Here is a 21,582-nt window from a genome sequence, read left to right as displayed (position 1 = left end):
CAATACTTTTAGAACAGTGATTAGATTCAGTTCCAAAGCTGCATGACAATTTTAGAGAAAAGATGCAAAATATGTTATTATTTTAGAATATTTGGACATTGGTTAGTCAACATATTTCTTTGCAAGGCACAACTGTCCAAAGCAATGCTGTGCTGTAAAATGAGGGAAAATCTGTATGATTATAAAAGCACACTTACATCATCGCACACACACACACACACACACACACACACACACACACACACACACACACACACACACACACACACACACACACACACAAACACTCACTAACAAGCAACACTAATAATAACAGACCATATAAAAAATAATTGCTAGTGGAGGGAAAAAGATTTGTAGCAACAAGCATGAAAAATACTATTGCCTAGGCTTGAATACTTATTAGACACAGTTTTGCAAAAACAAGTACATAGTAAAGTAGCTATCACTTCATTGCTAAAGAGGCTCCAGGTCTATATGTAACAAGATAGCATCTCTTTGTTTGTCTTTTCGGCTTTTCCCAGTTAGGGGTCGCCACAGCAGAACTCTGGTCCGCTAATGATTGGCAGTTGATTTTTATGGTGCCAAGTTGCCAGCTCGATGCCCAGCCTTCAGCGAAGGCACGCCCATTCACGCATGTCTTTCATAGGCCACTCTACCACAGAGAGGACATGCAGACTCCACACAGAAGGCACTCCAGCTGAGAATTGAACAGGAGAACCTCTTGCTGTGAGGCAACAACGCTACCGCTGTACCACTGACAAGATAGCATCTCTAGCTAAGTAAAATCCAGTCATTCAGCTACTCTAATTGCTCATGAGTGGGGGAAGGAAAACAGAAAAGGACAAACTGGCTGATACCGTAAGTTCTAAGCACTTCCTCTAACAACCCCCACTGAGAGTTTGTGTAATCTGACCATAAACAAGGAAGAATGTGGAGGAACAATGAAATGCATAATTTAAGAAACATAAGCAACTTCTCTGTTAAATAATGTAATTGTATAATAGCAATAATCCACTCATGTTTGTGGGTATATCATGATTTACCCAAGAATGGCTTTGTTTAGTCACTCGGGCTTCACCACCAACCATGGGTAAATCATGATACACCCACGCACAGTTGTGTATTATTGCCTAATTTTAAAACAGTAGGACAGACTGGGACACATCAAATATTGCTGCTTCCTGGATGGGTAATACATATCTGTGTGTGTATATGTCTGTGTCTGTGTGTGTGTGTGTGTGTGTGTGTGTGTGTGTGTGTGTGTGTGTGTGTGTTTTTGTGTGTGACAATCTGGACAGATCTTCTTCCACATGATCCTAGTCACTCATAAGAACTGTATATGGTCAGAAAGTGGTTATTCTAAGAAGGGATGCAGCTGGTATGCCAAAAATCAACCGACCACTTCCCTTATGTTTGTATAAAACAATTGATAGTACATCTTCATCATACTGTAGGTATATGCAATCAGAAAATTATTATTAGAGGAATCATTTGGTGTGAGAAAACAGCTGATCACTTCTGATACTGGATCACTATTAAATGATTGTCAGTCTGGCTTGTAAGGGATTTTGTGTGTGTGTGTGTGTGTGTGTGTGTGTGTGTGTGTGTGTGTGTGTGTGTGTGTGTGTGTGTGTGTGTGTGTTGGCAGATTTTAAAAAAATAAATGATTATAGACACAGCGGTTCAAAAGAGCTTTACTAGTTAATAACTCCGATCTCTCGGCCTTTCACTTTCAACGGATACAAAGTTACTAACAAGCTGATAATTTATAACAGAGGAAGAGTTGTCAGAGTCTTCACATCATTCTGAAGTCAAAGATAAGATCAATTTTTCTCAGGGGAATCAAGGAAAGGGCCCAAAGAATCGAGGCAAGGGAAAGAAGATGGAATTGGTCATTTAAGTCTCGAACATTTTTGGCTGTGGTGATAATGCATCATTTGGAGCTTCTTCTTCACATTGGGACAGTAGTTCTCACCTTTTGAACTCATATCATTTGTTAAACTATGATCGCGCTAACTTAAAAATTGTAAATCTGTCTAACGTTACATTAAGTGAGCATGTTATAAATCTTTTGAGTAAGGGAACAAAGTTTGCTCCCACTTACGATACCAATGTTAGCAGAGGTTTTGTTGGAAATTAAAAAAAATTGCAGAAAGTTACATTTAACAGTGTATTTTGATAAGAAGAAAACTGCCAGTAACAGTAATGCAAACGCTACTACTTTTGATGTGGATGTTGACCTTTGTTAAATATTTCTGTTGATGAATGTGAATGGTTACAAGAAAGTAATGACGGGGAAACTGATTCATGTTTTAATACAGGTTATGGTAAAAACATGGTTCCTTCTTTACCTGCATTTAGTAACTTTTCACCACCCAAATTTTTTACCGCAGTATGTTTATTTGAGCAAGTTTTATGTAAAATAATTGAATTTGAATATGTTAAGACACAAAAACAATACAATTTAACAAACATGAAAGGGAGTTCCTCAGTGAACTAAGGGGCATATTAAATAAATGTGTGTTCAAACAAGCTGATAAAGGGGGCAATTGGGTTATTATGTCTAAGGTTACATACAATCAGATGGCTTATAAGTTTTTACTATTTGAGGAGGATTATGTTAAATTAAATCATAATCCAGTTACTGCCTTTAATAGTGCACTTTTGGAATTGCCGGAAAAGGGTGAGAGATTAGGTTTTTTGTCAACGGAGGATGTTAAAAACTTTATATCTCTAAACCTCGAGACCTTATTTTTTTTTATGTTATACCAAAGTTGCATAAGGATCTTTTAGATCCACCAGGGAGAACTACTGTCTCTGGGGTGGATTCTTATTTGCAGAATGTAAGAATATTTTTGGAAGTTTTGTTCAAGGAATTTCTAGTTAATATTCCAGCACATATCATAAACACCCAACATTTAAGTGAGGTAGTGAGCAAAATCAAATGGCAGGAGGGTTATTATTGGGGTTCAGTAGATGTTAGCTCATTATATATGAACATATAATTGAGATGAGGTTTAGAGGCAATCTGGGAAATAATGGGTGAAGGTCCTTGTACTGCTTACATTGCTGGTTACTTGAGTTTTTTTGACATGCAATCGTTTCAGGTTTAACAATAACATTTTCCTTCAACAGAAAGGGACTGCGATGGATGCCCCTTATGCTCCGACATATGCCATCATTTATATGGGGTTTTTTGAGAAGAGGTTTATTTATAGTTCTGAATTTTATGAGTCATGCGGTGATATATAAATGTTACATCTACAATTTGATTTTTATTTGTAAGGGGCACCCTTCAGCTTTCAATCATTTAATTTCTGAGTTAAATGTGAATGATCACGGATTGAAGTTTTCCATGACGGAGGGTAGTTCTTCATTCAGTTTCTGGTTGTGGAATTTAGCCTGTTTAATATTCACTACAGGCCATTTAGGAAACCTACTGCAGTTAATAATTTTTTGTATGCTGAGAGGATGCATCCCCTCATTTAATGGAATCACTCCCTTATGGTGAACTTAAATGAATGTCCCGCAATATCTAAGAAGGCAAATGTAAGGTTAAGTTTTTGTTGGAGGTAAAGGAAAGATTAAAAGAGAGGGGGTATAAGGAAGAAAGTTTAAATCATGCCTTAGGTAAGGTCCTTGAGAATTAAAGAGGTCCATCTAAAGGATTTATTGTCAACAACAGGGACAGTGTAGGACATGTGGGAGATGAAATGGTCCTTGCTAACAGCAGAAAGGAACTAAATTTTGTCTCCAAATATTTTCTGTTCCTTGAGGTATTAAAATGATTATTTTGGAATTTTTGCACATTTGTTAGTATGGATGAGGTAGTGGCGCATTTATTTCCCAGATATGTGAATTTCTCATATGGGAGGTATTTGAACTTAAAGGAACTGTTGAATATAGCATTAGTTAATGTGCCCCAAGAATTAGCAGGGTCATTTGCTTGTGGGCACTGCAAAGTATGTAGCAGGGTTAGGAACATCTCTGGCACTAGTATAAATGGGATGAAATTCACTTCTAGGTGAAGACTTAATTGTTACTCATGTGGGGTGCTTTACATTGTGGGTTGTGGATGCAGTAACATTAAATGGTACGTAGGACAAATTAAGAGGGCTGTGAAAGTAAGAATAATGGGGTATTTGGGGACATCTGTAATAAGAACATGAAGAGCCCCCCAGTGGGTGAGCATTTCAATGTTATGCATGCTGAAAATAATGGCTGTTTTTTCTTTAGCATATTAGTGCAACCAGTTTTGTATAGAGGGGGATATTAACAGAAAGTTGAATGAATTAGAGAGTAAGTTAATTTTGAATTTCAAAACATTAAATCCTAGGGGGTCTTAATCTTGAGGTAAATTTAGTGAATTAGAAGGGTTTATTTAATATTAGATATATGAAATATTGTTTGCATGTTTATTAAATGTTTATTATATAGCTATTAAAATGTTGATGTTAGAACAGTAATGGATTTTTATAAATTTATTTCATATGTGATGGTTGAATATTTATCGTCTGTGTGGTTTTGTATGGAGCACTTTAAGGAGGCTAATTTAATGTATTTATGGAGGGGTTCACCTGTTATAAATTATGAACTTGTTAGTAACTTTGTATCCTTTGAAGGCGAAAGGCTGAGCTGAGGTACCAGAGTTATTGGATGTACTGGTAAAGCTCTTTTGAGCCACTGTCTCTTTGATCATTTGTTTGTTTTTTTTAGGATTTTTGTACTTTAGTGGTGTGTTTACTAGATTTAAAAAATTCCCTAATTCCTTAATTCCCTACAGAGAACTCTGTCAGCAATATTGGGGCTTAAATGCCTATATCAAAGGAAATGATTCTTTTGATCTGGGACACACCATTTGAATTGCCTAAACATAGGCCTCATTATGTTTACCTCTGCTCATTGCCAAAAAAGCAATTTCTAGAAAATGGAAATCAAAGTCTAAACCAACTGAATTTGAAGCGCTGAATACTGTAAATGAGATAAATGAAGTAGAAGAGAGATCTTTGGAAAAGGAAAGGAATACATTATATGGAAATAAATAAATAAATGGAATCTGTGGGAACCGTACATCTAGAATAATGTTCAGGAAGGAAAACCAGGAATTGATCAGTGTATGTAAGTTGGACTGATAATAGTTGCAAAGAAGAAAACGTGATGTATAATGTATGTAAATGAACAAATGTTAATATAGTTTTTCTTTTCTATTAATGTATGTGCAACTATGTTTTACTTGATAATTTAATAAAGGGGTTTAAAAATACATTGCTTACATCTGAATGTTTTCACATGATCAAAACCAAATATTGAAATTCCATATTATCTGAAAGTGAATCTGATCCTGAAAGCTGAATGTGTCTCAGAAAAAAAAAAATCATAAAAACAGATTTTATAAGGAGATGCATAACCTGTCACCAGCAAACAGGATGAATCAAGTTAGTTGAAAAATGAACCAGCTGAAACTATAAGTGACATCAATTTAAACATTATTCCATGCAAGGGGCTTTCATCCATTACACCTCTTAATATGCAACCTCCACAACTGCAAAACTGTAGGGAGAGTGAAAAAAAAATAAAAATGACTTGCATAAGTACAATGTCATAATGCAGCAGCATAATGGAAAAACAATATCTAAGAACACTTCGACAGAGTTGGGCTCAGAGAAATGAGATTTTATCAGATGGTAGGCTCTGTCAATTTATGTGACCTCTTCACAATCAAAGGATTGTGGCACATTTTTTTTCAAGTGAGATTGTGTACAAAATTATCTGAAACTTTTTTCTTGTACTTTGTGAAATAAATGAAGACACAATCCATGTTTTGGCTTTCAGAGTTCTTATCTACTTGTTCATTATTAATATATTAAGATATTTTATTAATACCATTTCACAACATGCATTCATATTGTATGCATGTGCATATATATACATATATATATATATATATATATATATATATATATATATATATATATATATATATGTGTGTGTGTGTTGCTTGATCGAAATTACTCTATCTCGAACAAGCAACATCGAGACCCATTAAAGCGAAAGTGCACTAGATTGAAAGTGCACTTTTGCAAAAGCCGGTTCTTCGAATTGGCAAAAAAACAAACAAAAAAATGCTTTAAATAGTATTTTGCAGTAAGCCCCTGCACCCCCCCCCCTACTTAAATATACTAACTCTGAGATTGCACTACAGTGTGGAAAAGGATATATTTCCTTATCCTCACTGTAATGCACTTCGGTGAACCAGCTTTTGCGAAAGTGCCCTTTCGATTTAGTGCACTTTCGCTTCAATGGGTTCGATCTTCTGGTTATCAAAAAAAGTGAGTTTTCAACAATCAGAAGTAGACCCACACACACACACACACACACACACACACACACATATATATATATATATATATATATATATATATATATAACAAAAAACGTACAACAGAAGAGAAAATAATATAAAAATAAAACTTCTTCTATTTAAAACAATAAAATAATAAATAAAGTAAATAAAACTCGCAGGCACCAAACAGTTCAATTAAGCTTTCGCTCTTATTAGATGAAAGAGATTCTTCAGAATAACCAAGTTTTCAAACACATGCAGTATAATTCAGAGTAAATCACATGTAAGTACAGTAACCAATGAATTAAATCAAAACATTACTTCAGAGACCAATGAAATATCAATATAACATTCAAACAGTGCCAATGAAATATGTGAAACTAATATGAATATGTATATATGTACATGGAATGCATATTCATAAGGGTAAAGTACACCACTCCTAAGAGTTCCATCTGAAAGCACATTTGATGTTGACACTTTCATTCAACCCAGGGAATGCTTCTGAATTCAAAAGCAACTGCCACTTAAGTTCCCTTAGTTCTAGGTAACATTCCCAATCACCAAAAAAAAATTCTACTTGTTCAAGAATAATAAAATAAAATTTCTTAAAAGAAGTGCAGGCAATGCTATGTTTAGCTAGGGCATTGTTCATATTATTAGATCTAATTGCTCCTAAGTGTTCCTTAATCCTGTCTGAGAGCTTCCTAGCTGTTTTTCCAATATAAAAAGCTGAACAAGTTTCACATATACCAGCATAAACTACTGCGGTTGAGTGACAGAAAAAAATGTTAATTCAGGAGTGTACATTGGATTGCATTCTGGCGTTCTGTTGAGACCTCAGGTCAGTGATGCTCATGCCTCTCAGCAGTCCAAATTTCCATGGAGTGTTTAGATTTTTGCTTCATGTTTTGGGCATGTTTCTTATCAAAGGCATGGTCTTCTGGCAGGTCACTAAGGTATAATAGTCACTGAAGGATGAGATTGTTTGGGATTCAGACTTCATGTCCTTTGGGAAGTGCATACTACTGCACATCTTTTGTTCTAGTGGCTCTCTAATGTTATGGGAGCAATGTTTGGATTTTGGCCTTGGTTTTGGGCAGTTGTCTCCCAGTCATTTTGGGCTTTGTCTGGGTTGTGATCTGGGTGATTGGGAGGTGGCATGTTGCTCAGTTTGGAAAGGTGTCTCATTGTTTCTGGCATTATTCATGATCAGATGATGGAGGTTTTTCTCTGGGGGCTCCAGATACCTCTCATATTCCAAAGACGTAGTAAGTGGATTGGACACTCCAAACTGGCCATAGGTAAAGATGCAGGTAAGTGTGTGGTTGTGAAGAACAGCCAGGGCAGGGCTAGACACCCAGTGGGTGAACCTTGGCTGTAGAGGCAGGGAGATGCCCAATGCTGAAGGAAGCTTGCTATGTTAAAAAAAAACAGGGTTGAATTGGTGTAACACCTGGTGTCAAAGGGGAAGAAGTATGGGGAGGATAAGTTGGTAGAGGTCTATGTGGGATAGTTTGGATTAGTTTATGGCAGGAAAAAGGGGAAAGATTTTGGAGGTTCGGTATGCTCTTCACTAATAGTTGTGCTTTTTGTTTCAGATGCCAGTGATATTGATGAAGGAACAATGGGCTTGAATTGTAGAGCAGGCAGAGGAATTATTTAAGGAGGATGAAGGTCCAGCAAACACAGAGTCTCCAGTCATGACATGGGATGCAGGAAGCAAGACCAGATGGCAAAGGAAAAGGAAAGAGGCAGATCATCAGCCAGAAGCAACTGGAGGAAAATTAGCCAGACACAGACAAGTGCCAATGCTGCACGGATTCTAAGCAACCGATTGCCGGATACCAGCAGGCAATGACAGCAATGTACAATCTATGTTCTTAAATGATAATGCAGGGTTAGAGCAGATAGAAAAGTTGTTGCATGGGGTGGAGGAGAAGGACCATAATGGATTGGGGGGGGAGCTTTATGACATTTAAAGAGCAAGTACAGGAGGTTAGGGGCCAAGTAGGCTTAATGGGAGGCAGTGAAGGTACAGGAGAGATAGTTGATTTAGATCCAGTTTTAGCTGAGGCTAGGGGTCGTTTGCCATCAACAAAGGTGGTAAATGATGAGTTAGGCTGAAGTCTAGGAGAATGGCTTGCCACGCAGTCCTTTCAAGCTAGTTGTTCAGGGGTCTTTATAATGCCACATATCACCATGGTAATCAAAGAAAAGATTTGAAGAGGTGAGTATTTTGATGTTAATGAATTGACTGATGCTGATGGGATGCAGAAGATAGGATACTCAGACATGCCAGAAACAAAGGATTTGTTGACAGTTGTGGTTGCATTAGGTAGAGAACAGCAGGGCAAGTTCAGACCACACACATGGGATACCGGACTTTGTGTATTACATGGTGTTTTATTTATTTATTTTGGAAAAGGATAGTTCACTGGCATTACAGCTGCTGGCCTATTTTCTGACAATTAGGGAGGCACAGTGCTTGTGATCAGGCAATGCATGGATGTGGTATGACCAATATTTCAGGAAGAGGAAAGCTGTAGATAAGACCCTGCTTTGGGAAGTCAGGCATGCTGACATTTGGTTAGCTACTATGCTAGACACCACTGACAGTCAGCCATGTTATGGGAAGGATGTAGATGACAGGGCAGAGATATGTTGGTTGTTTAACTGGGGTAAGTGTGCATGGCCAGTGTGCCATTTTGCACATATATGTTCCATGTCTGGGGGAGTACATGCTGCAAAAAAATGCTGGCATAAGGAGGGTGGAGGGTTCCATTCTACAGGGCCAACTCAAGAGATGAGTGGTCAGGCAGGTTAAGTCTATCAGGGCTGCAGGGGGAGGGGGAATTTTGAAGGTCAAAGGGGTTCAGGTTCCTTTTAAGGATTCACTTGAATCCCACTAACTAAATTATACCCAACTTAAGTTAACACACAAAATTATACTAAGTCCCACTCAGCTATAAGTACAGTTCTCCGCAACTATCTTCCAAGTTGTCACATTTGATCTTATGAAAAAATCTATTTCACATTTATAAGCGTTACAAAAACTGTGGTCAAAGTATATACTCACACTGTGTAGCAAAACTTGTCAATACAGTCTCTTCACCTGTCAGCACAATACATATCATGCATTTATTTAAGCTGCAACTAAAAGAATTCCTGTCTTGGCTTTCTACATACTACATTCACAGGTAAAATTTTACCTCCTTCTTCTCTAATACCTACATTCATCCTATCTCTCCTTTTCCTTGTTTTTATTTCTCACACTCTTACACTTCCCTCTTAATCTCGCTTTTACTCATGATATCTATTGCCTACCATATCTACTCCACTTATTATCTCTAACAAATACTTACTTAGGTTCATAGACTCATAGGTTAGTGCTAGGCTAGCTGCCCTTACAGGCCATTTTAAGCCTAGCCAGTTTCCCTCAAAATAACTAATCCCATTTGGTTAGAGATTGGCCTAACTCATCCCATGGTCAATAATTATATATCCCCCTAATAAGAATAAATGGGATCATACCATAGATAATTTGAGGGGACCAGTGCATGCGATAAAGCATTTAGGAACTGCCTCTGTCCATTAGTAGTACAGAGGGCAGTCCTGGGGTAAATTTTCTGTTTCTGAGTCATAGATCTTAGTTGCACTTAATAATATGGACATGGGTGACCTTTGTTTCATGTGGATGGAGAGTCTGTTCCACAGTAGTGGTATCCTCTATGAGATATATCTGTCCTCCCAAATCATTCCATTGATGTTCAGAAGATGGTTATATCTCTAGACCAAGTTTTTCTGACGCCATTTGACTTGCTGATGAACAGTAATTCCATCCGTATTGGCTTAGTTGATGCCTTGTATGACATCCACAGGTCACCACTTAGCAGTCTGCAAGATGCAGAATATAGTGACAGGGCTTTGTGTCAGTCCATGTAGGACATGCTGTTTAGACCTTGCATCTTTTTAGCAAAGTATCTGTATAGCTGTTCCAGTTGTTGCATGTGTCTGGACAGATACATTCCAAAGGGGGCATTCTATTTAATAATTGGCCTAGTGAGGGCTGAGTACAGGGGGACAATGACATCCTTAGATCTGGACACAATTCCTTTGTTTATAATTTGTGCAATATGGAAAGACTTTCTTACAATGATACACACTGTCCACATAAGTTGCCAAATTCCAAACAACTGGGTCAACTCTTGGGGGTATTGTTAATTTGGTATTCCCCTAGGGTAGATGACTTCACAAAGGATACAATAACAAATTTTTGGGCATTTAGTTTCAGTGCATGATTTTGGCACCAGTGATTTATTTGAAGCAAACCTTCCTACAGGATGACTAAGTCATTTGGTGATTCAATGACTGCTACTAGCTTGCAAACTAAGTCAGCCAGAGCTTTTTGGTAGGCTTTTACTTCAGAAATGTAGATGCTGAACAGAAGCTGGGGGACTCCTCTGGTACTGGTCTCTTTGTGTAGGTAACTTCCCTATTTTGATTATCTGTGTCCTATCTATGACAGTTTCTTACTCTCTGTGATGCACGTGTACTGGCCCAGCAATCAAGGAGCCTCAATCCTCACCACTAGCACCAGTGAGGGGCATCACATATTAATTGTTTGGCAGTGGTGGGATATCCACACCATATATTAATTGGCTGGCAAATACTAATTGGCTTGTAGTGGTGTGGGAGAAGTGAATTCCTGTAGCTTGTGTACAGTGAGCTTTGAAGGTGTTTTGTACTCTAAATCAGCCACACAATGAATACTCAGAGTTCAGATCACAATTGTTTTATTTTTTTGTTTGTTTAGTTAGTCAGGGTGAGCAGGCAGCATGTCAGTAGAGGAGTATGGAAAGCTGACAAGAAGCCAGCTAGAGGAGATGTGCCAAGCTAGGGGACTGGTGCATGGAAACCTGACTAAGGCAGACCTGATTGCAGCCTTGGTTACAGCTGTATCAGAAAACAGGAACCAGGAGGACACTCAGACTGGCAGTGGAGATATAATACCCTGGGAGAATGGACAGCTCAACCTTTCTGCAGAGGACTTAAAAATACATCTGGAGCAAAAGAGACTTGAGTTGGAGGCCAGGCATTTGGAGATAGAAGCTGAGGAAAAGGAGTGGCAGAGGAGGCATGAGATGGAAATGCTGACTCTTCACCAGAGTCATGGAGGTAATGAGGAAGGGAATAACCGAACCCCAGAAGCACAAAAGGTTAGTAAATTTCTTCCGCAATTTAAAGAGGGGGATAATTTTGATAGTTTCATTCATATGTTTTAGAGGGTATGCAAACAGTATAGTGTTGACCAAAGGCTCTGGGTACAGTTCCTGACCCCCTTACTCCATGGTAAAGCTGTAACTGTTTTGTCAAAAATGTTTGACGTTGCATGTTTTGATTATACTGTTGTAAAAAACACTTGTTAGAATTGTTTAAGCTAACACCTGAAACATATAGGAAAAAGTTTCGTGAGCATAGACACAAGGCAGATGAAAGTGTGTGTGAATTTGTTGCTGAACTGAGCACTTATTTCCATAGGTGAGTGAGTGGATGTCAGGTCACCACTTTTGAAGGGCTGGCAGACCTTTTGGTGAGGGATCAAGCCCTTAGCACTTTGCCTGAGGACATGAGGATCTGGTTAGCTGATAGACAATGTGCTACTTCAGATGAGTTGGGAAAGAAGGGAGACCTATACCTGGCAAGCAGGGCAGCCCTGCACAGGAAAGGGACCCCCCCAGTCCTGCTCATGGGTCTAAAGGAACCCATAGTGGGCAGCACAGACTGACCCAAGAGAATTTTCCAGAAGCAGAGGAAGCCACTAGTCCAGGTACATGTCCAGGAGCTAGGGTTAAATGTTTTGAATGCAACCAGTGGGGCCATGTGGCATATAGGTGTCCATGGAGGCAAAGTGGGGAACAAAAGGTGAGGGAGCCAGTAAGTGGGAAAGACAAAATTCCAATAGTAGGTTGTCTTGAGACAACAGGGGTACTAAACTACCTTCCTGCAGATGTCCTGCTAGGGAAGGATTTGGATGAGGCAGTGCCATATGCTTATGCAGTTACACACAGTCAGGCTAGGAGACAAGCATGCAGGTCTGGTAGCCTGAGGGAGACCCAGACAGACTGAATATTTGCAGCCAGGACTGGTGAGGTGGTTACTTCAGGGAGGGAGCTACCCTGTAGCAGTGAGACTGAAGGTGAGCCATAGCTGCTTGGGGGTACTGATGGTCCCTTGGACAGAGTGACTGCAAAGGTAGGGGTAAGTAGTAGTACCCAGGCTGACAGTGAGGAGCCTCTGTCAGAGGATGCCAGACTATCTGTGGAAGGGAAGCTGGGAAGGGTTACAAGGAGAGAGTTGAGACAGGCTAAGCTCTCAGACCCTACATTGCAAAGCCTGAGGCAGGTTGCTAGGGAGGCACCTGATTCTCATGGAAAGGGGGAATCTGTATACTGGGACAAAGGGTTATTATACAGAGAGTGGACCCCTGAAGGAGAGCTAGAAGGTAAGAGAGTACATCAGTTGGTAGTGCCTAGAGCCTACCATCTGGCGCTTATAGCCATAGCCCATGATATTCCTTTTGCAGGTCATAAAGGCATAAAACATACAAGGAGTCATATTATGCAGAACGTCTATTGGCCTGGAATTTCCAGAGATGTAACAGGGTACTGCAGAACCTGTGAGCAGTGCCAAAAGGTTGGCAAGGCAGGAGACAAGGTGGGAGCTCCTTTGATGCCTTTGCCTGTGATTGAGGAGCAATTTCAAAGGGTAGCTATGGATATTGTGGGTCTTCTGAGTACCCCAAGTTCCACAGGGAAAAAGTATATCCTTGAGGTAGTGGATTATGCTGCACAATACCCTGAGGCAGTGGCTTTGTCCTCCATTGAGGCAGAGAAGGTGGCAAATGCTTTGCTAGAGGTTTTCGGCAGGGTAGGTTTCCCTAAAGAAATACTGACTGACAGAAGTGCCAATTTCATGTCAGACCTGCTGGCTTTTCTGTGGATGTCCTGTGGGGGGAAGCACATGAAGACCACCCCCTGCCATCCCCAGACTAATGGTCTTGTTGACAGGTTAAATTCTACAATCAAGTCCATGCTACGAGCATTTGCAGATCAGTTTAAGAGGGAGTGGGACAATATTTGCCCCATCTGTTGTTTGCTTACAGAGAGGTTCCCCAGGAATCCACAGGTTTTTCACCCTTTGAGTTGCTGTATGGGTATAGGGTGAGGGGACCTCTAGATTTAATTCAAGATGAGTGAGAAGTTGAGTGTGAGTCTCACAAGGAGTCTGTTGTGGCATACATCCTAAACCTCAGGACAAGGCTCAGGGAACTAATGGGCTTAGCACAGGAGAACCTGGCAGAAGCCCACCAACAGAAAAAGGCGTGGTATGACAGGAATGCTCGAGTTAGAGAGTATGCTGTGGGGCATCAGGTAATGGTTCTTATTCCTGTCAGACACAACAATCTGCAAGCAGCTTGGGAGGGACCCTACAAGGTGGTAAGAAAGATAAGTGATGTTAACTACATGATGGAACTGCTAGGCAGAAGGCAGGAGCACAAATTGTACCATGTTAACATTATGAAACCTTACCAGGATATTGAGGCCCTTGTGCTGAGCATTTACAGTGGATTGCAGGAGGAGTCTGAGGGAGATCCGGGGACTGATCTCCTCAGTGAAGCTCGGGCTGACACCTCAGTGGAAGGGGTAGAAGTTATCGCCTACCCAGGTTCAAGAAATCAGACCAGTGTTGAAGAATGTGAGGACATGTTAACTGGGAAACCAGGGTGCACCCATCTGGGGCAGCACCAGGTGGACACAGGACCCCAACGTCCTATTAGGCAGGCCCCTTATAGAGTGCCTGAGAGAGTCAAATAGACTCTGAGGGAGGAGGTATAGGAGATGTTGGAACTAGGGATGATTCAAGAGTCCAACAGTCCCTGGGCCTTCCCAGTGGTGATTGTGCCAAAGAAGGATGGCAGCACCAGGTTCTATGTGGACTACAGGAAATTAAATAGTCACACAGAGTCAGATGCTTACCCCATGCCTAGGACAGAGGAGGCCCTAGAGCAGCTGGGTGGGGCTAAGTATCTTACAACCATTAATCTTACCAAGGGTTACTGGCAGGTGCCCTTGACTCCCAGTGCTAGAGAGAAGTCAGCCTTTGTGACTCCTTTTGGCTTGTATGAGTTCAGAAAGATGTCCTTTGGGATGAAGAATGCCCCAGCAACTTTCCAGATGGTAGATCATATCCTAGTAGGAGTAGGAGGGTTTGCCCTTGCTTACCTAGATGATATTTCCATCTACAGCCATTCCTGGCCAGAGCACCTTCAGCATGTCAGGGAGGTGCTGGGCAGACTACAGAGGGCAGGGTTGACCATTAAGCCGAGCAAATGTCAGGTGGGTATGGCAGAGGTCTCCTACCTAGGACATAGAGTGGGGAGTGGTAAGATAAGTCCAGAACCTGCCAAAGTGGAAGCCATTCAGACATGGCCTGCACCTGTTACCAAAAAGCAGGTGAGGGCATTTTTATGGACAGCAGGGTACTACAGAAAGTTTGTCCCCAGTTAGAGTACCATAGCTGCTCCCCTTACAAACCTGGCAAGGAAGAACAGGCCAGATAAGGTAGTGTGGACCCCAGCATATGAGCAGGCATTCCAGATGCTTAAAGAAGCTTTGGGAGGACCCCCCATGTTAGCCAGTCCAGATTACAGCAAAGAATTTGTTGTGCAGGTGGATGCTTCAAACCATGGGGTGGGGGCTGTACTTAGCCAGATTTCTTCAGAGGGAGAAGAGCACCCAATGGTTTATCTCAGTCGTAGGCTCCAACCCAGGGAGGAATGCTATGCAACTGTAGAAAAGGAATGTCTAGCCATAGTGTGAGCACTGCAGAACTTCAGCCTTATCTGTATGGAAGGAAATTCACTGTTATGACAGATCACAACCCCCTAACATGGTTAAACAGAGCCAGCCAGTAAAATGCCAAGCTGCTAAGATGGAGCCTGGGGTTGCAAGCATATGATGTGTCTGTTCAGCACCACAGTGGGATTAGCAATGCCAATGCAGATGGGCTCTCAAGACAGGGAATGGGGTAAGGTATACTCAGATAGACCTAACTCCCTGAAGCAGCATTTCTCAAGGGTCACCTAAAAAACTAGCTTGAGTTCTCTAGGGGGGTAGATATGTGAAGATTGGGTGAAGAAATGTGAAGGCTGCCAGCCTAGCCAGATAGAATTTTGTATATAATTCTGTCATTTGTACGTAGTAATATAAGCCACAGGTTTGTCTCCTAAATGTGAAAAGACTGTTGTTAGATGTGGAACATCAAAAAATGTCACAACATTGTACTCTGCTGGCAGAAAGCTGACCAAGTAAAGCATGTTGAGACCCTTTGATCTAAACACAGTGCCGAAATGTCTAAATGAAGACATTCTTTCTATTGTTTTAACCAAGAGTTAAATTGCTAGATTTAAACATGCAAATGTATTTTTATTGCTCTGCTTCCTGACCAGCTGCAAGATAACAAAATGAGATGTTAAGAATGTAAATGTAGTTTCTGTTAGACTGGGAACCAGGAGAAGTGTGAAGAATGATGTAATGTGAACCAGGAATGTGATTTTAAAAACAGAGAGAATCAAAGAGCATGAAGAATTTTTGTCTTGACCATCCAGCTCATCAGCACTTTGCCTGTGTTCTATATGTAAGTTTATCTTAGACTTGTGTTTTCTCTCAGAAATAGCTAGAAACTAGAACTATTAGACTAAGTGCTTTTCTTTGATGTTAGAACTGTACTACTGAATTATTTTAAGTATTCCTCTGTGATCTCTGAACTCTTTACTAGCACTGTGTAGTAAAACGTATTGTGTGTTTTTAATTATTTGTTATTAAATATTTGTAAACCCTTTTAACTGTGGCTGTTTTGTGTAGAGATAATTTAAGCTCTAGAGTACATTGCATGTATATAGTGATCATGTACCAAGTCACTCCAATAAGCCTTGACTGCTTAGTTATACTACCAATTGGATAATAATTTTGCACAGTAATAATTGGACACCCTTTTAAGGGGCTTTGGTTATTTGATAAATATTAGCTGGGTGGTGGCAGTTATTTCCACCATATAGTCTGGGTAAAAGGGGCACAGTTGGAGAACCTGTGCCAGCCTTCCCTAGGAGTGTCTGTGTGGTTGTATAAAACTCTTATCTCAAAGTGTGTGTGTCAGCTACTTGGGCAGGGACACCAAGCACTGGTTGAACAGAGAGGGTGCTGGAGGTTTTAGCTTGCCCAGTTGGCTGAGATCTGGACCCTATAGCTGTGCCAGTGGGGAGTCTTATTGGGGACCTGGAGAGCAAGGGAGCGACCATCCCCAGACTGACTGTGATCTCTGTGTATTCTTAAGGGAAATTGCACTTTACTGTGTGTATTTGTTATCCTTTCATCCTATATGAGATGCCCCTCACTGGTGTTAGTGATGAGGACTGAGGATCCTTAATTGCTGGGCCAGGGCATGGGTGTCACACTCTCCAGTCTATTTCTCTCCTCCTTCTTATCCACTGCTTGAATTTCTCTACTGTGACCTATGTTTTATGAGTGATTAATAAACTCTTGCACTTATAACATGTCAACACTTTTCAACGCTACATGCTATTGTATTTACCCTTTAATCATGGTGTATGTGTTTTATTATACATATCGTGTGTATTAATCTAGGTATTTATAGGATATTGTAAAATTATGTCAGTTTTCACCTATGTATATGTAATTTACCTTCTGTTCTTTTATTTGTGGAGTTTATCCCCCTTGGTCTCCACTGAAAATGTATAAAGTTATTCAGTCAGGCTTTCCCAGTAAACAAATGTCAGTAAATAAATTAATAAATAAGTAGGTCTTTATTTTTTTCTGTGTTATTACTAAATGTTGGAGATTAGTTTTCATTACAGTTCTATATCTGGCAAATGTTACAGACCTCGTGGCTTTTGAAATAGTTATGATAATGGAACAACCAGTATGATGGAGTACATCAGCTGTTTCATCACCTGATTGAGATGTTATCTAAGGAGGACAAGATTTAGCAGGTAATTTAAACTGAAGATGACACTACTGTGCTTGAAACCAGTTATTGTTGTTAAATCCTGCTGCAAAATTTCAATTTAGTGGCTGACTCATGGTGCTGAGTTTCTGTTTGAGGGATATTATTAATTTGCAATCAATATAGGGTGATAAAGCTTAGTTAGAAATTCTGAACCTAAAAACCCATGAATATAATAAATTATTGCCTTCTCCTACTTAATTCTAAATATATGCAAATCATTGGCTATTGATGGATAATAAACAACATATTTGTAAAACAACACATAACCTTTCTAGTTTAATCCAGAAATGTTCATTACTACACTATAATCTATTAACTGGAATTTCCTAAAAATTCTCCTCTTAGATGATGCTGTAATTAAATTCAATACAACTTTTCTAAATTTCTAAATTTCCTAAATAGCCTTGCTCCTCCAAGAAGGAAGAGACTGAAAAAATAATGCAATCTGGCTATCCAAAAATGGTAGAATCCTAATGCAATATAGAGAAAAAGCATGAAAGAATGGCAAAGATATAAAACACCTCAATATCTTGAAAACTTCAGAATTCTTAGCTGTCATACTAAAAAGAAAATAAATGAAGACAAAAAAGTGATACTATAATAACTTTCAGAATAATACTAAACCCAACCCTAAATTTTTTGGACATCCATTAAAGAAATCTTACATCCCAGCCAAAAATTCAACCCAAACCCCTCTCCCAATAACTCACCACTCAAAACTGCAATAGAGTTTAACTTATTTTATAGATAGCATAGCATCTCTAACCAAGGTTTTCTCAACAGCTAAACCCTACCCTGCCCAACAGCCATGTATCACCACATCCACTTTCACCTTCAAACCTGTGTCCACATCCTATATAAAACTACTCTTAAACAAAATTAAACTGTGCTCTTCTTCACCTGATGACCTTCCAAGCAAGTACCTAAAAATAGCAGCCAGTAACATTAGCTATCCTCATACCTCTCAACTTCTTTGAGCAAGAAATCTGGACAAAGCCATAAATAATGGGGGACAAAGGCCCCAAAATAGTGACACTTTTTAAATATTGCTCTTACAGACTTTGAATGTTGATAGAATTACCATGAATTGTCTGAAGGTTAAGGAGTCAGAAACTGAAATGTCTGCCATTATTTTCTCACTTCAGTCCTTATTGATTAGCTAGTGATTTGTCAGAAAACCACAAATTCTAGGAGAAACAGCCCTAAAATATGAGACAAAAATCTGGTTACTCTGTGAAAATCTGGACAGTTGAGAGGTATGACTGTCCTGTCTCAATTATTATAAAAAGGTCTATCAAGGAATCCCATGTTCCATCTCTCTGGAAAAAGTCACACATTAAACTTTTGCACAAAGGAGGAAATTCAACAGACATTAGTAACTTTAGACCTATAGCAATCTTGTCTCGCCTTGCCAAAATACTTAAAAAATGCATTCAGAAACAATTGCTAGACTATCTCCTGCAGGAAGAACTCCTGTTCCCTACACAACATAGCTTCCATCCTTCCCATAGTACTAGCAGTGCCCTTCTAACCTATATAGATACTGCCAATAAAGCTAGAGATAATGGCAAACTCATCTCCTCCTTATTTTTAGACATGTCTAAAGCCTTTGACACATCTGTCACAGCAAACATCTACTTCAAATGCCCTCATTAGGTCTCCACTCTTCTGTGGTTCAATAGTTAGTTGTCTGGTAGGTGTCAGTCAGTAAAATGGAACTCCATGCTCTCTCCTTACCTCCCAGTCACCACTGGTGTACCACAAGGCTTTATCTTTGGTCCCCTCCTTTTTAACATTTTCACCAACATCCTCTATACTTTCACACAACAGGCCACCCTAACACAATATGCAGGTGATTTCACTCTTATTTGCACTTCTGACTACATGGTACACTTCCCAAAAATTACTCTGGAAATTTTAACAGCCACTGAAAAATGGCTTCATAACTCACAACTCATGCTCAACCCAAAAAAGACCACAGTACTACCTTTTTTGACCCAAATCACTCTCTCATTAAAAAAAAAATTAAAGTCCTCTTTTGATAATACAACTACTGACATCACGTCTCATAGCAAACTATTAGGGATGATAGTGGATAATAATCTTACATTTGACCTGCATATACAAAATTGCATAAGAAAAATTCATCAAAAACTAGGGATGCTTTACAGAGCCCAGAACTTTCTCACTGACACAACTAAAGCCACACTTATCACTTCTTAACTCATATCCACTCTTCTTTATGTTGCTCCCATCCTTACTAACCTCCAGGCTTCACAAAAATTAAAACTTGAGCAATGCTATAACAAGACTGCTAAATTTGCAGCACATACCCCTTTCAGAACCTACCACTGTATAGCACTGAGAAACCTAAACTGGTAAGAACTATCACGTTAACTAACATATACACAACTTCTTGCCACATATAAAATTATCCATCATCCATCTGCCCATCCAGCACTGAAAAACATTCCACGCAGCTATGTTCTAAGTTGATTATTGCAATCCAGTGACCAAAAACTCCTATCTCTCTAAAAATCTAGCAACTCTGCTGGGCATTGTCTGTACTCATACAAGGTTGCTAAGGCCTAGAACTCATTACCTGTATCCATTAGGACTATATGCTCCCTCCCATCTTTCAAAACCAATCTGAAAGACTTCCTGACTAAAATCTGGCTCTGTTTTTGCTCAAAACCAGGATAAACTATATCCCAAAATGTGATCAAGTACCATTTCATTCCTTATACCTCTTTACTCCCTTTATCACTTACTTCCTTACTGCTGTTTAATTCCCTTCCCTGACTTTCTCTCTAAATATACCATAAGCCTGTTTTCCCTTAGTTCATATTGCAATTCCTGTTTGTATTAGACTAACTTACCTTTAATTTCTCTACAAACTCTGTAAAATTTCTCTAAATATTAAATGATTGTCACGTACCTTGCATTGATTCTTGACCAATGTTTTTATATTATGTCTAACTTGTTATAATTATTTAAACTGCAGATGTTTTGTTTTATTTTTCGAATATTGTAAAATTATTGCTCATAAAATGTTTTGTAATAATTTGGAATGTTTCTTCCTGGGCCTCTGCTGAAAATGGGCTTGAACTCAGTTAGACTTCCCTGTAATTAAAGGTCAATAAATACAAATAAATAAATAAATAATCAACTTGTTTGTTATTGTTTATTTATATAGTCCTTTCCAAAATATGATATCTCTGAAAAGACACGTCAAACTTGGATTCTTATTGAAAATGCATAATTCCTCTTAAATCGTATATAACTAGTTCCAACAGGAAGACTACAGTTTATAAAAATGCCACTCTTTTGGGTGCTATCTCTCATTTGTTGTGAAATTTCGGCAGTTTTGTCCCAGAGTATCTGCTGTCTCCCCAGCATTTCTCCATACCACTTCTGCATTCACTCTCCTATGGTCTCTATGTACTTCCGTCACTGGCTCATTTCCCGAGATGCTTGGCATTCATTATCACACTACTCAGCTTCCAGTTTCAGCCTGCCATACCTTTGACTGCCTCTAGATCACTAGTTTTCATTTTGACTGGGAATGGGTTACAGTTTTATGGCAATTCTCATCAGCACAATGGATTCTAAGTTGTCTCTGTTGAGTTAATTAATTATCACTTCCGCATCCATTACTCTGTTGTTAGTTGCATCACCTACCTCTCTCCTCTGCTCCTCCAAAGTCAACATGAGTAGAGAAAGTCTTCAAATGACCTGTTATATTACCCCTATTTAGTTTAACTACCACCTTTTGTTATCCCCCCAAAAAATAGACTATGCATAGTGGGACTAACTTGATCAATAAACATAAATAAATGTGCACCATTTATTTAGTCATTGTTTTCCTTTGTAAAGTCTGAGAGGGATGGTGTGTTTATGGCTGGCATTTATTTTGGTGTTAAATATGATTGTATAATGGCTTCCACAATGAATGGTCGAGATTTCACCGACCTACACATCACCCAGTCTGATGAAAGTATGAGTGTTTGCATGGGGTATGTCCACCTGTACCTTTAAGTTGGAGGGCAGCTCCCACACTCAGTTTATATCCACTCATTCCATAGTTATGTACCCTTGCACAAAATACAAACATCCCAGTAAAGCTCACAGCATTCTCACACAGAGAT

The 21,582-nt window shown here is 39.4% G+C and overlaps 1 protein-coding gene across 1 annotated transcript in view; it reads right to left on the bottom strand.

Moving 5' to 3' along the window:
- The window catches only part of LOC122808162 (CD209 antigen-like protein B), a 324,810-nt gene extending 304,764 nt beyond the window's left edge, over window positions 1–20,046 (bottom strand). The window contains exon 1 of the mRNA XM_044079135.1: window positions 20,037–20,046. Coding sequence (XP_043935070.1) covers window positions 20,037–20,046 — 10 coding nt within the window. The remainder of the gene's footprint in view (window positions 1–20,036) is intronic.
- Between the last annotated feature and the right edge of the window lie 1,536 nt (window positions 20,047–21,582).

The sequence above is a fragment of the Protopterus annectens genome, chromosome 8.part0, assembly GCF_019279795.1.
Source record: "Protopterus annectens isolate FY-2018-M chromosome 8.part0, PAN1.0, whole genome shotgun sequence".
Lineage (NCBI taxonomy): Eukaryota > Metazoa > Chordata > Ceratodontiformes > Protopteridae > Protopterus > Protopterus annectens.
Note: the sequence above shows the minus strand (reverse complement) of the source record. Positions and strands in the feature narration are given on the sequence as shown.